We start from the raw sequence: 14,142 nt of genomic DNA on the forward strand, positions 1-14,142 counted from the left end.
AGCAAATTACCAGTGAGTGACTTACAACTGCAGAAATGTGATAGCTAACAGTTTTGGAGGTCTGAAGTCTGAAATCAGTATTGCTGGGCCCAAATCTAGTTGCACTAAGGCCGTGGTTCTAGGGGAGAATTCATGCCTTGCCTCTTCAAGCTTCTAGCATTCTTGGGTTTGTGGCAGCATCACTTCAGTCCCTGCCTAGTGGTCCTATTGCCTTCTCCTTTTACTTCTGTAAAAAAACAAAAACCAGGGGCTTCCCTGGTGGTGCAGTTAATTAAGAACCTGCCTGCCAATGCAGGGGACACGGGTTTGAGCCCTAGTCTGGGAGGATCCCACATGCAGCGGAGCAACTAAGCCCATGAGCTACAACTACTGAGCCTGCGCTCTAGAGCCCACGAACCACAACTACTGAGCCCGCATGCCACAACTACTGAATCCTGCGCACCTAGAGCCGGTGTGCTGCAACAAGAGAAGCCTCCAAAATGAGAAGCCCGCGCACTGCAGGGAAGAGTAGCCCCCGCTCACCACAACTAGAGAAAGCCCACGCGCAGCAACAAAGACCCAACGCAACCAAAAATAAAATTAATTAATTAAAAAACAAACAAACAAAAAAATCCAAAACCAAAAAACTCCGTCTTCCACTTAAAGGGATACATGCCATATGGGAATTTGGGGCCCACACGGATAATCCAGGGTAATCTCTCTATCTCAGAATCTCAGATTTAATCACATTAGCAAAACCCCTTTTAAAGCTTGGTGTAGTGACTGGGCAAAGAGATAGAATTTCTAGGCAGGAGGAACAAAGTGTAAACCGAAGGACCTTGCAGAAATCATTTAAATGACTGAAAGAGGGGAAGTAGAGGGAAAGCACAGAGAGTGAGGGAGAGGTTGGCCAAATTTGCCTCGAGGTACAGAATCTCCAGGTCATCTGGACCAGAAACACCCATTCTGTTTGGACTCTTGCCGGCCATCAGAAACCTCCTGCCTTCTGTGTATGCATCTTTTTCACATGCTGAGTCAGCCAAGTGTGTTCAGAGAGGAATCACAACTGTAGGAATCTGAAAGTCCATAGGCACGTAGAGTTCTGTCTATGGAACTAGGTCCAACTGTTTTTTGCACCACATAACTGGGTTTGCCAAGAAATAGCTGGAGAAGCAATTTTCTCATATATGCAAGTGAACACAAATTAGAGTCCATTACACAGGTGGATTGTTTTTTCAGGACTGTCTGATAGTAGAAATTTGGCTGTGGTGTAGTTAAGATGAGGCACGGACAGAAAGCTGAGTTATTTCCCCACCTCCTCCAGCTTCCTCTTCGTAATAACTGTGATTTGAAACCTATCAATTTTTATTTTTTGAGATTCAACAGACCACAAAATGGACAGAACTTTAAGTTGGGATTGGAGACAGGGTTGAAACTGGGTATTCAAACAGATGTGTTATGCTCAACTTCTAATTGTTTTCTATGTACTAACTAATTACTACAGGCTTACTTTCCTTAAGAAAAATTATTTACAAATCTTTTAAAATTTCAAATCTCTTTTATGGGCCCAGGAAGTCCACTTTTTTGCTATTGAAAATGAATGTAAAGAAAGTGAATACGGGAACAGTAGGGTATGTGTGTGTATGTGTGTATAAGTACGTATAAATAGATGCATATATATTATTGTGTATATAAATGTTTATTTTATGTATATATAAATGTATGTATATACATTATATATTATATACTATATTATTATATTATATATTATGTGTATGTTATATATAAGCATTTTTTCCATGTAGTTCTTATTATGTTATTATGTCTGACTTTCATTAATATTCTAACCAATTTATTTGGTCATGCCTAAAATAAGAGCAGACAGAAGTATTTACAATAAAAGCTACATAATACTGAGCTTGTTGGCTTCCTTGACAGACTCCCACCCCCAATCCAAAAATACATGTACCAATCACATATCAAAACTGTCCAATTAATAGAGTATTGATGATGGATTTAAACTTTGAAAACTGTATTTGTCAAAGAGTGTCCTTTATAAAAAAAAACAAGCTACAAATTTCCAAAAGTAAAGGAAGAAAAAAGAAAATGATTCCATTAAAGGTAGGATTAATAAATATATTAAAAAATATTTAATTAACTGTCCCTCAGTTAAAATATATCTTACCATTATGACTGCCCTTCCCCCTCTCATTGGTGTTTATTTGCAAATTGCTCATCTGTGTTTCTATTTGCTGTGTAAGATTGTGGAAACAGCTACTTTGTGGTAGTTTGTTATTGTGGCCCTAGGAAACTAGTATGCTCTGAAATTCAAAGTTTCTTTCTCTCTGATTTTATTGTGTTATGTATTGGTAGGAAATACCTGGGTGGTTCATTTGCATGGTATGTTGATAATCTGAGAATTATTGTATCTTGCAACTAATTTTAAAGTATATTTTAATGCAGTTGTTAGTTTCATGTCTGAAGTTTAACTAATGTTGGTGCCAATTACATTTGGAAAACAATACAAAAAAACTGTGTAAGATTCTAGGGACTTTTAGGATTTTGTAATGTCTCTAAAAAACTGTTGGTGAAATGAAATTTATATAACGTTATATGCAGTGATCTGCTAAAAATTCTTTGTTGATTGCTATACAAAGCATGATATTACCTTATTAGAATAATGTTAATGAGTGTTTTCCGTAAGATATCACAAACTGTGATATCCTCAGTAGGTACTTAGTTATCTATAAATAATAATAAAGTCCATAATAAGGTTTCTATCAATTCTATTTATTTTGACTTCATTATTTAAGGTCAGAAACATATATTTCACACTTAGACATTATTATCTATAATTGTAAAGTCAAATAAATGGTAGAAATTAACTTAAAAATAGTTTGTGGCTCAACAATTGAAGTGAGATAATGGAATCACAGAAGGTTGAATCTTTTTGAATTGATCCTACAGATATCTGCATTCTCTAAATCCCCTCTAGGCCTCTTACCTATCATGAAAGGTTATTCTCTTAAACCTGGCACATAAAATCAATCACATGACTCCTATCTGTTCTGAGAGTTTGAAGATTAAGACCTTCACTGTCAAGGAGAAGGGCTGTATAGAAGCCGCATGTGCACAAAACAGCATTCAGCAGTGGCATCCAGTGTCACCCAGGTATTTGAGAAAAAGTTACAGAAAACAGATCACTAGTACTTACTTCCCATTTGCTACCAAAACCAAGAAGGGGGGCCCAGAGATGGTTTGAAAGAGAAATTTGTTCTGGAGGAAGGGGTTCACTGATGAATACCTACACTGTGTTTCCCAGACCTTTAAACCAGAGACAGCAATGCATTTACCAGAGTCAAAGACACTCCTAAAACTAGGAGACTCAAAACTCTGGAAATGGAAGGAATTTTAATATACAATCACCTAACCAAATCAGAAAAAAGGATATAAACAAAACATCTACTACTGCTGCTATTATTACCACCACCACCAGCATGGTCCCTATTCTCAATCTTGAATCTCTAACAGAGATAGCAGTAATGGTAGAAAGAGAAAGCCCCTGATAAGGTGTTTTTCTCATCTCTGATCAATGATCATATTCTTATATCTTGTCCCAGTGAAGCTATCAAAAACTTCTAAGACAGATCACTTTAATGATTCATAACGAATTCCAGGGTCAGATTTTATATATTTTTCCACCTGAAATTGTATAAGTGCACATCAAAATACCATACTTTTGATGTGAATCTGAAACAAATTCTATTGCATTCCCAAGAAAATGAAATTAATATCAGCCAAGAGAGCGTGGTGTGTTTCAAATAAGAAATGTTGGTAATGTCAGGAGAAATGACTTCCTAATGACATACCGTGTGTAGATGTATTAGCACTTCTTTTTAATATTTCATCTGTTGAACACAAAGAGAACTGGAATCTTGTTAATCATCATTTTAAAACATTTTTATAGAATGTAAATATATCCGTACTTGCCTTTTGCCATGTTAATGAGAAACAAGTCATACTTGTGGAATGAGTATTCCTATTAAACTGCTGTCATCCATTCCCAGACCTGCTTAAAAGAAACAGGCACAGATGGTGGCTCTATTACTTCTCTAACAAAAAATTTGCCTCTTTTTTGTGTGTGTTTTGTTCCCGCCTTCTCATTGAAATGTGAGCAGTTTTTCAAGTCAAGAAGCCTCTGTAGGGTTCCTTGAAATGTTTTATCCATTACTTGTACATTTGGGAGGAAAAAGAGTGATTAATGATTTATTAAAATTTCATAATGAGAAAAACTCATATAAGAAGTCTGTTGGAAAAACTTTGATTTAGTAACTGTATTTTTTGCATGCAGATTAAAGTCTGCAGGGAGTTTTTGTGTCAAACTAGGAGCCTAAATTACTAATTTTATGATGACAAAACCATTTAGCCCATGTTTAAAATACCTATGTTGATCTTTTATTTATACATTGTTCAATGCAAATTTGTCTGTTGTATGCATATTAAGAAAAAGAGCACAAGAAGTTTTCAATGTAAATGTTTCGTTTAGGTTGAAAATACATGTATACAGTGAGGTATCCAAATTTTAACTCTGCAGTTCAATTATTATTTTTTTTTAATGTAAAATGAGTACTCTTGTGGAACCAGGATACAAATCAAGAAACATATTACTAGAACCCCAGAAACCCCCTTCAAGCTTCTTCACGCTATCTCCTAGAGTAGTACTTATGGTGATTTGGAACATCATTGATTAGTTTTTAACTTTTAATGAATGGAATCATAGCATATGTTCCATATCTTGCTTCTTTCATTTAATATTTAGCTTATAAGATTTGGAATATAGTTATAATTCATTCATTCTTATTGCTATATAGTATGACATTATGCAAATATTCTACCATTTATTTGCCCATGCTAATGTTTAGGGATATTTGGGTTTTGTCCAGTTGGGGGCTATTCTGCATAGTACTTCTCCGAAAATTCTATACCTTTCTTTTGGTAAACATTGTTTAGTATATACCCGGATACATGTCAAATAGTGGTTTGTATCAGTTTAAACTCCCGTCCACAAGGAGAGAGGGTTCTAACTGCCCTACATCCGTGCCAACGCTTGGTATCATCTTTTTTCATTTAAATCATTCTGGTGTGTGTATATCACTATTGCATTGTGGTGGTTCTTAACCTTACAAAAACAGAAAAGAATAACTAATTTTTTAAAAGTATGTTTCACTTAAAGTATCTTAAATGCCCTGCTTTGCAATATATTTTTGTTACTTAAATGATACCTAAGAATAGTGATCCTGAACTATTCGATAATATACTAGCTGGGAAGGAGATTATTGATCAATTGTAATTCTGATAAATTTAACTAGTTATTAACTGTAAAAATTAAGAACAAAAAATAAGCAATTCTTTGGATTAATGTGGAACAATATTCTTGAATGTTAAAAGAAAGTTTCATGGTCTATAAATAAATCAAGACGTGAACCAAGTAAGTGTTTATTTAAAGTTAAGAGAGGAGTCTCAGTTTCCATTGTTGGCATTATGTCTGTATTTCAGGTGAAACAAAGGAAAATCTTAAGGCAAACTTGCAGTCTATTAGTTTAGTCTCACCCTGCCAGCAGCTGTTATTTCACTCTTTATCTAGTAATATATGACTGTTTGTTGAAGAGGTTTTTGAAGAAAATAGTGTATCCCTTTTAATTAGAAGCAGTGAAGACTTTGAAATGCTGTAGTTACAGTAAAAAACAAATCAAGTCAAAACAAAACAATTAAAAAAACAAACACTCTGCACCAAGCTAATTGGATCTTTATGTTAGTTGGTTTCAGGAGTTTTCATTCATAATTATTGAATGATTGTATCTAGAGCTCACATTCCCTGTGTTTGTATCCTTGCTCTATATTTAACCAACAGTGTTGCCTTGGGAAAGTTACTTAACCTATTCAAATCTTAGATCCCCAATCTACAGATTGGGAATAATTATCATATAAATATTATATGGTGTACTTTTCTGGGTCCTCGAAGAAGCAAGTGCCAAAGAAGGACTAAACACAAGAGGAGTTTTATTAAGGGAAATGCCTATGAGTGAAAATGGGGAGGAATCTGGGTAAGGCTGGAAGAGCTGTTGGCCATGACGCAAACGTGACCCGGAGTGAAGGAGAGAGGGAAGCAAGGTAGAGTGGAAGCATTCTGGCATGAGATGCAGTCTAAGGCAGGTTTAGCAGGGGCTGCAGGGCCCCTGAGCCATTAGGGGAATGCTATGTCTTCCAGTGATGGATCTGCTTTAGTATCTCTGCTGCACTCAGTCATTGGTTGGAGGAGACATAGAAATAGATTTCAGAGCAAAGCAGCAGGTGCCCTGGTCAATGACACTTTCATTATTTTGAAGTCTATGCGGCACGTTCTCATGGCTACAACAAATGATTGTCACTGAGATGAACTGACAAACTCCAAAGAAAGTAATTAAAACAATGCCTGAATCATAGTCATCATTTATCCATTTATTTATTCACATTATTCATCATTATTATTAATAATGATCACACTAATAAAGGAGCCACATGTGTAATCTACTTGAAATATTTGGAAGAAAAATATAACAGTGCTACAGAGAAGTTAAGAGAAGCCTAATATTTACAATTTACTTGATTCTTCCTAACTAAAGAATATTAGTACACATTAATAGTATATGCATAATTGTTTTCCTTCTACTATTTGTTATTGGTATATATTGCTAAGTTACTAACTTACACTGGAATACCTAACTTTAAAACCCTCTATTTCTGCATAAAGAAATGAGTTCAAGGTTGTTTTAAAAATAAAAAGATTTATTAATATCATTATTCTTATCACATCCAATTGGTATTATCCATATCAAAGAGTTCCATCATTTACTGTCATTGGAAGGGCATAATTAGTAATTGTTTGATCTACTTTTGAAAATTGATCATTGGGTATGCATAATATTGGGAATAACTGGATATTCCTTGAAACTCCTTTTGTTTGGCCATATTCTGAACAGTGGAACCTCTTTTTATCTTTTCAAAGAGTTTCCACTGCCGTAGAAAATTCAGAAGGTTCACGTACATAATTGTGATACTCTGCTCAAATACAGAGAAGGGATATTACATTACAAATTATGTGAAAATGCTTCCTGAAAAGTCTGTGAGGCCACTTTATCATGATACTTTAATGTAAGCAACATTTTACTCAGAGGAGAGTCTTAAACATAGAGGGGATGGAACCTCCAGGGCATGTCCCCCATCTCTTACTTTCCCCCATTTGTTCTCTCCCTTTGTAAATAAAAGCCTAGTTATGGTTCCCTGTGTGTGTTACTCACGTGCCTTTGTGATTTCCCCTGCTGGGATGTCATCTTTTGCCCTGGAGTTCACATTAACTACATCATCCAAGACCTATCCTTACCTTAATATTTCAACGGCTGCCTCAAGCTATAACTCCTCCTTTAGTTTTTCCCCAAGTGTCTTGGTCCAAATAAACTTCTCCATATGTTCATTGTTTACTACTTGTGTTATCCCTACCTCTCACTTGGCATATACTCTTCCTTCTTGCTATCCCTACCACATACTGAACGTCTCCTTCATTCCTAGTGGTGTGCTTTAACTGTTCACTTGTCATTATGCTACACCACACTGTCAGGAAAACAAAGATAGTTATATTGCTGGAATCTAGTAAGAACTTTTAAATATAATAAAATCTAATGAATGAATGCATGAATGAACAAGTTAATTGATACATTATATTCCCAGGTATATAATGAGTACTGGAGGACAAGAGTTGAGTCTTATACCTCCTTATAACCCCAGTCATGTAGTATAGGACTAGAATATAGGAGGGGGCACTTAATACATCTTTGTGACTGATGAATCTAAATATTTGTTTGAATACTAAGTTGACATATGACATATATATGTGTGTATATGTGTATATGTATATATATATTTCTTTTGTAGTCCAATATGTAAAAAAATATGACTGTGATTCATCTAACTACTGTATAAAATGAAGTGAATTGACCCAGATGATATGGATTCAGACATGTATGTAATTCAGCAAAAATTGGTAACAAAGTGAGATGTATATTAACTTTTTTTGGAATATTGGTAAGTAGTATTAAAAACACAATATTTGGTTGGGTCTTTTGAGAGGATAACAATAGAATAGTTTGTATTTGCATGCTAAGTGTTTTACCAGGAAAAAACATTGCAGCTGTGCCAGGTTCTGGTCCAAGAAAAAATACATTATTTTATACTCTTGAAGGAGTAAGATTCTGAATTCGAATCTGTTCAAAAAGTTGTGGCAGATAATACTGTGACCAGGTTATTAAGTCGTGTATCTTTCACTTTTCACTTTGTTAGCTATACTCAGCGTGTGGTTGGAAATGGAATCAAAGCCCAATATGGAAATCCTGAAGTCAAAGTCAAAGGAACCGATCCTGTGATAAATCAGATTATTGATAAACTGAAGCATGTTATTCAGGTAAGTGCCAATGCTCTATTTATTGGTATACTCAGTAATAACTAGTTAGTGATGACTTTCTATTATATGTGATCAACCTGTTAATCCTATCTGATAATCCTACCTGAAACTGAGTACTGGAATAAATTATTTGTATCTAGAGTTTTGGAAATATTTGGTTGAGTGATTTTCATATACAGTCAATGTGCAGCAGTATTTTAATGGATAGACAATATCTATCTGTAAAAGGAACCATGGCTTCAGGGTTTCAATGAATAATGAAAATCTAAGGATGAGCTTCATCCCTAATGAATAAGCTTTAGACATGGGAACTACTGTCACCATCAAAGAAAACACATAGAAGAGCATGGAAGGTGCCAAAGTCACCTTCCAGGCAACTTTCTGAGCCTTGCTGTGAAGGTTTTTGCTGCATTTTCAACAAAAGTTAAGCCATAAATGAATCACATGCATTTCTTGTATTTATTTCCTGTATCACCTTTTACATGTTACCTAATGGTTGTTTATGAAATACTTGTTTTATCTTTAATAATATTATTTAATTAAGTGAGTATATACTGCTGTTTTTAATACACGGCAAGTAAAGCATGAAGGTATCTGTCAAAGGAATATTTCATCAAACTATTTGATTAATGAAAGCCAAATATTATATTACATGTTGTAAAAACCACCTTCCATTCTGCATCTGTTGGGGTTTGGGGTAAGAAGCGCTATTTTTTAAGTTATTAGTCTTTTTATAACAATTTATATGTGCATATATTTTAATTTTTTCTAAGCAAAACTTTGTATGGATAGTTGACACTGACTTCTAGTATTCTATGTCAGAATCTATACCTAAACATAGTACTGAGTTTTTATTGATATTATTCCAGAGTGGTTGGTATGCTTCTCATAATTGTTCTGCAAAACTTAAGTTTATATGGGGCCAGTTCTTAGGATTCCATTTTTATGGGAGTCTCTACATATTGAACAAAGCAAGATAGGGGGGCTTGTGTCCAATACCATAGATTTCTCCTTTCCAGGAGGCAGTAATGGCTACTTTGCTCTTTCTATGGCTAGTACATTGAGAAAACAGAGCTTTCACCCTGGAGAGCAGAATCAAAAATAAGTTCCATTAGGAAAAGTATAAGAGAAAAGTGGTGCCATAATTACTAGTGAGTTAAACCAGTTCCCTCAAAGAGGCACCTCCAAGGTAATGTAAATAGGTGCCTTATGCTGCTAGTGGGGCAAGTGCTGAGACATTTCTTGGAACTGAGTTGCTTGGGAAAAGGGCAGGAGCTAAAGTGACAGTGTAGGAGGGAGCGGTGAGCCGCAGAAGCTGGGCCAGAGCCCGGGTTAGAATGGCTGAGGTCATCAAGGAGAAAGCCTGTTGTCCTCAGAAGCCAGGATGATAAGCTCATCAGTGACTGTCACTCAGGCACTCAGAAGGACGGAAGTCACTCTTCCTGCCAAATTTTTGGAACCTTGCTTCCCTATGATGAGAAAAAACAAGGAAGACCTCGAGGTGAAGTTAATCTGGACTCAGTGAGACCCTAATGAGAATTCAAGAAAATTTAGGATATTTTTAAATTCTTAAATTTCCAGTGGGCCAATAAACAATCTATTAGGAACTTGACACATAAACAGACTAGATTCCTAAGTATATGCCGATGTATATATGTTTTTGTTGGAGTTCCCCGGGAAAGAGACTCTGAAACAGAGATGTGCGTGCAGGAGGTTTACGGCAGGGTGCCCTGCAGTCAGTAAGGGGCTGGAGGGAGGAGCACAGAACAGAGGGAGCAACTGAACTGTGTTGTAGCTTTAACAGAAGCCTCGCCTGGACCCAGTAGGACCTCAGGAGCTGGGAGGCCTCTTTCAGGTTGTCCTGAGTTGAAACAAGGAGGTGGGTCTTCATTGTCCCACATTGACCAGTGATTGGATGAGGGCTACTGGGGTGGAGGTAGGTGTGTTAACTCAGCTCTGAGTCAGCACAGCTCTGAGTCATCAGCAACCAACAATATCATCTGCAGCTGGAGGAACAAATGCCTTCATCTAGGTGGCACCTCACAGCATCATGGGCTATAATGTGGTATGTAGATCTGTATTATTCAAAAACTCCAGTGCACAATGGATCATCAAATCAAAAGAGCTTTAATAAGAAGTGGTTCCTCTCACTGAGAGACAGCAAAGCTTAGTGGTCTCCAACGTGGGGTAAGCATTCCCCAGGGAGTTCACAAGCTGAGCCACTGGAGGGCAGAATGGAAATATAGAACTTCAATGTATATTTATTCTGTCACATTCTTTTAATTTTTTTTTTTTTTGGTTGTAGGAAGGTATATAAAATATGTAACAGTGCAATAGCACATGCATATAGTTTAGAAATACATAAATATGTGTCGAGTGGGTGTGTGTTCAAACTGTTTTAATGGTATATGTATACACACACACACACACACACACACACATATATACATTATAAAAACAGATGGAAAACCCTGTTGTAGGCAATAAGGATGGAGCTGCTATATACAAAAGAGTACATGTAAAAAAACCATATTCACAAAGAAATAAGTAGATACTGAAAATGTAGGGTTTATTAAAAATTCTTCACAGGAGGGTTCACTGATATGTTGCCCATTTGGCATACCATTTGCCCCTTCTTGCTTCATAGATTTCAAAGCCATATCCTTTTCAAGGTGGCAGAGGGAAATAATTCCACTTTTTTTTTTAGCACCCATGTTAAATTGAGTCCCATTCTTTCATCTTTATATTAGTGTGCAGATCTCCAATTATTCATGCTTAAGTTTCCTTCCAGAGTTACAAGAGAATATGAAATAAAATGCTACCTTTGAGGTCTATCTTTTTAAAGTCTACTAGGATGATATGATTGAAATTTAGATTTTTACAGAAGATAGCAGAAAGTCATATTTTGTACAATATTCAACTTTAGTGTCTTAGAACATGTTCTTTCCTAAGACAGCTGTCGTGGAGATGAAGAGAAATTTTTGACTTTGCCAGACTTCTGACTGCTGGTCATATGTGTGTGTCCTAGCGGGAACAGCTGCTGTGCTGTAATATCCAGGGGCAGTTAAAAAGACCCACCACAGGGTCAGGTCTGAAAAGTTTCAGAAAATCGTCTTCTATAAGTGAGAATTTATTAATTTGGGAATAAGTATGGAGCAAGGGAGGAAGTAGAAGAAGGAACATGTTTCAGAATCTAATCTGTAGATTTAAGTGATCACTTATTTGTGTTTGGAGTTTGTTTTTTATTGTAATGGATATTAAATGCATTTGTCGACAATACAGTATACTATAAAAATGCCATCTCTCATCATAGGGGTAAGCAAAAGTTCCTCTTGTCCTTTTTTTCCGTATCTAAGTATATGGAAATAAGCCAGCCATATTTATTAGCAAAAACTGTCTCCATATGTTAGCCCCCAAACATCTTTCTTCTAGGCCTGCCATTGAGCACACCTCATTTTCTACCCTGTAACCTCTGCAGTTAGAGTCATTAAACAAGTGGGTAGGGATTTTACTTTGAAAATGCCACTTTGTAAATGTCTTAATCATTAATTTATTCAAAATATTCCACTTATACTTATTGAATTCCCACTATGGGCCTGGTTCTGCACAAGGCACTGAGGTTACATGGGTGAACAAAGCAGACACAACCCTGCTCTCATGGGATTTATATTCTAAGGAAAAGGAAAATACAATGCCTGTAGCTGACAAATGTGAACAAATCAAGAACACAGAACAGATGAGGTAGGGAAAGGCACTCAAGAAGAGAGAGCTAGTGGAGGCCATTCCAAGTTGGGGAGCTGCTGGGTTGATACTGATTGACAAGGAATCATAGGAAAGGGAGAAGGAATCATAGGAAAATCTGGGAGAACTGTGTTTGAAGCAGAGGAAATAATACATTCAAGGACTTGTGGCAGGAGTAGGTTAATTGTATTCAGAGAACAAAGAGAAAGCCATGTGTCTGGAACAGAATGAATACAGAAGAGAAGAAAACATAAGATGAATTAAGGGGAAACTGGTAGGCTCTGGTAGGGCATTTCAGTCTTCTCCTAAGTGGGAAAGGAAGCCACTTAAAGGCTTTAGGCAGAGTATGATGCAATTTAATTTATGTTTTATAAAGATAATTTTGGCTTTACTATGGAAAATGGACTTGAAGAGCAAGGGTAGAAATTGATTTGGACTAGAATAAGAAGAGTGGATAATATGAGAAACAGATGGATTTGGATCGATGTGGCAAGAGGAGTTATCAGGAATTGTTGATGGATTGGAAATTGGGACAAGAGAAAGAGTATAAGGAAGATAACCAGGTGGAATGATAATGTCATGAAGTGAAAAAAGGAATTCTGGAAGTGGAGTGCATCTGGGGTTTGGTTGTTGGAGTTGACCAGAAATTAATAAATGAATGGTTCTCTTAAATTTGAGATGCCCGTTAGACATCCCAGAGGCATGCCCAGAGTTCATTGGCGAGCCTAGAACTAGAAATGCACATTTGGGAACATCAGTATACAGATACTATTCAAGTTCTGAGACTGTATGAGATTGCTACTTTCCTGTTAGAATTTGTACTAAAACAATTAGAAGAGAATATAAAACAGCAGAATTTTATGAAAAATGTGTACTGTACAAATCTACGAATGGAGAAATCATTTATTTAATGTATGTGGTACCTTGCAGATACTTAGAGAGTTGATCTTGGACAGACAAGATATTTAGTAACATTAACTTTTTCTTACTGAAGAATTATGTGTCTCTTATAATAAACCAAATTTTATTATTTTACCAATAGAAAGAGTAGAAAATAAATGTTATACCACTTATGAGACAACAAACAAGCCTCAGGAAATAAGCCTTCTAGACTTTTTTGTACTTATGTATACATTTGACTTTTTAAAATAAAACAAAGAGTACATTTGGTTTTGTGTCCCAAACTACTCACCTAACAACACATAAATTTGTTTTCACAGAATTAAATATTCTGCAATATGGTTGCTAGTGCCTGAATATTATTCTATCATATGGTAGGACTATAATTTTATTTAATCCAAGCACCTTGAGTTAGACATTAAGGTTATTTCCAATTTTCACGATAATAAAGACTACTAATAGGTATATCCCCTAGACATAGATCTTTTTGCAACTTTTTTCTCTTGTGATAAATTTCTAAATGTTGTAACCAAGAATCTATTCATTAACAATTTTAAGTATTTTGATAAATATTGCTAAATTTTTCTCTAGGAAAATTATAGGAATTTATATGTGAAGTAAATTATATATTTCAGTTTTCCCTGCATATTGAGGGTGTAGGTGAGAGATGGCAGTGACCACGCATCAGTGTTAGGGAATATTATGGAGCTCTAGGAACCAAAGTAGTCAAACCAAAGTAGAAATGTTAGCCTGAGCTCCTGTCACCTGAGAGTACACCAAGGATGGCCAAAAAAAAAAAAAAAAAAAAAAAAAAAGGTCATGAAGAACCTAGGGGCAAGAAGGGAATAAAGACGCAGACCTACTAGACAAAACAAATATTTTTAATTAGAAAATAGTTTATAAGATTTTTTGGGACTTCCCTGGTGGTGCAGTAGTTAAGAATCTGCCTGCCAATGCAGGGGACACGGGTTCAAGCCCTGGTCCAGGAAGATCCCACATGTCACGGAGCAACTAAGCCCATGCACCAC

At 36.0% G+C, this 14,142-nt stretch overlaps 1 protein-coding gene across 2 annotated transcripts in view; it reads left to right on the forward strand.

Annotated features, from left to right (window-relative positions):
• GPC5 (glypican 5) overlaps positions 1-14,142 on the forward strand; it is a 1,396,728-nt gene that overhangs the window by 448,620 nt on the left and 933,966 nt on the right. For both annotated transcript variants that reach the window (XM_059902813.1, XM_059902814.1), the window contains exon 6: positions 8,353-8,473. In XM_059902813.1, the coding sequence (XP_059758796.1) occupies positions 8,353-8,473 (121 nt within the window). The remainder of the gene's footprint in view (positions 1-8,352; positions 8,474-14,142) is intronic.

Source organism: Balaenoptera ricei, chromosome 18 (genome assembly GCF_028023285.1).
Source record: "Balaenoptera ricei isolate mBalRic1 chromosome 18, mBalRic1.hap2, whole genome shotgun sequence".
Lineage (NCBI taxonomy): Eukaryota > Metazoa > Chordata > Mammalia > Artiodactyla > Balaenopteridae > Balaenoptera > Balaenoptera ricei.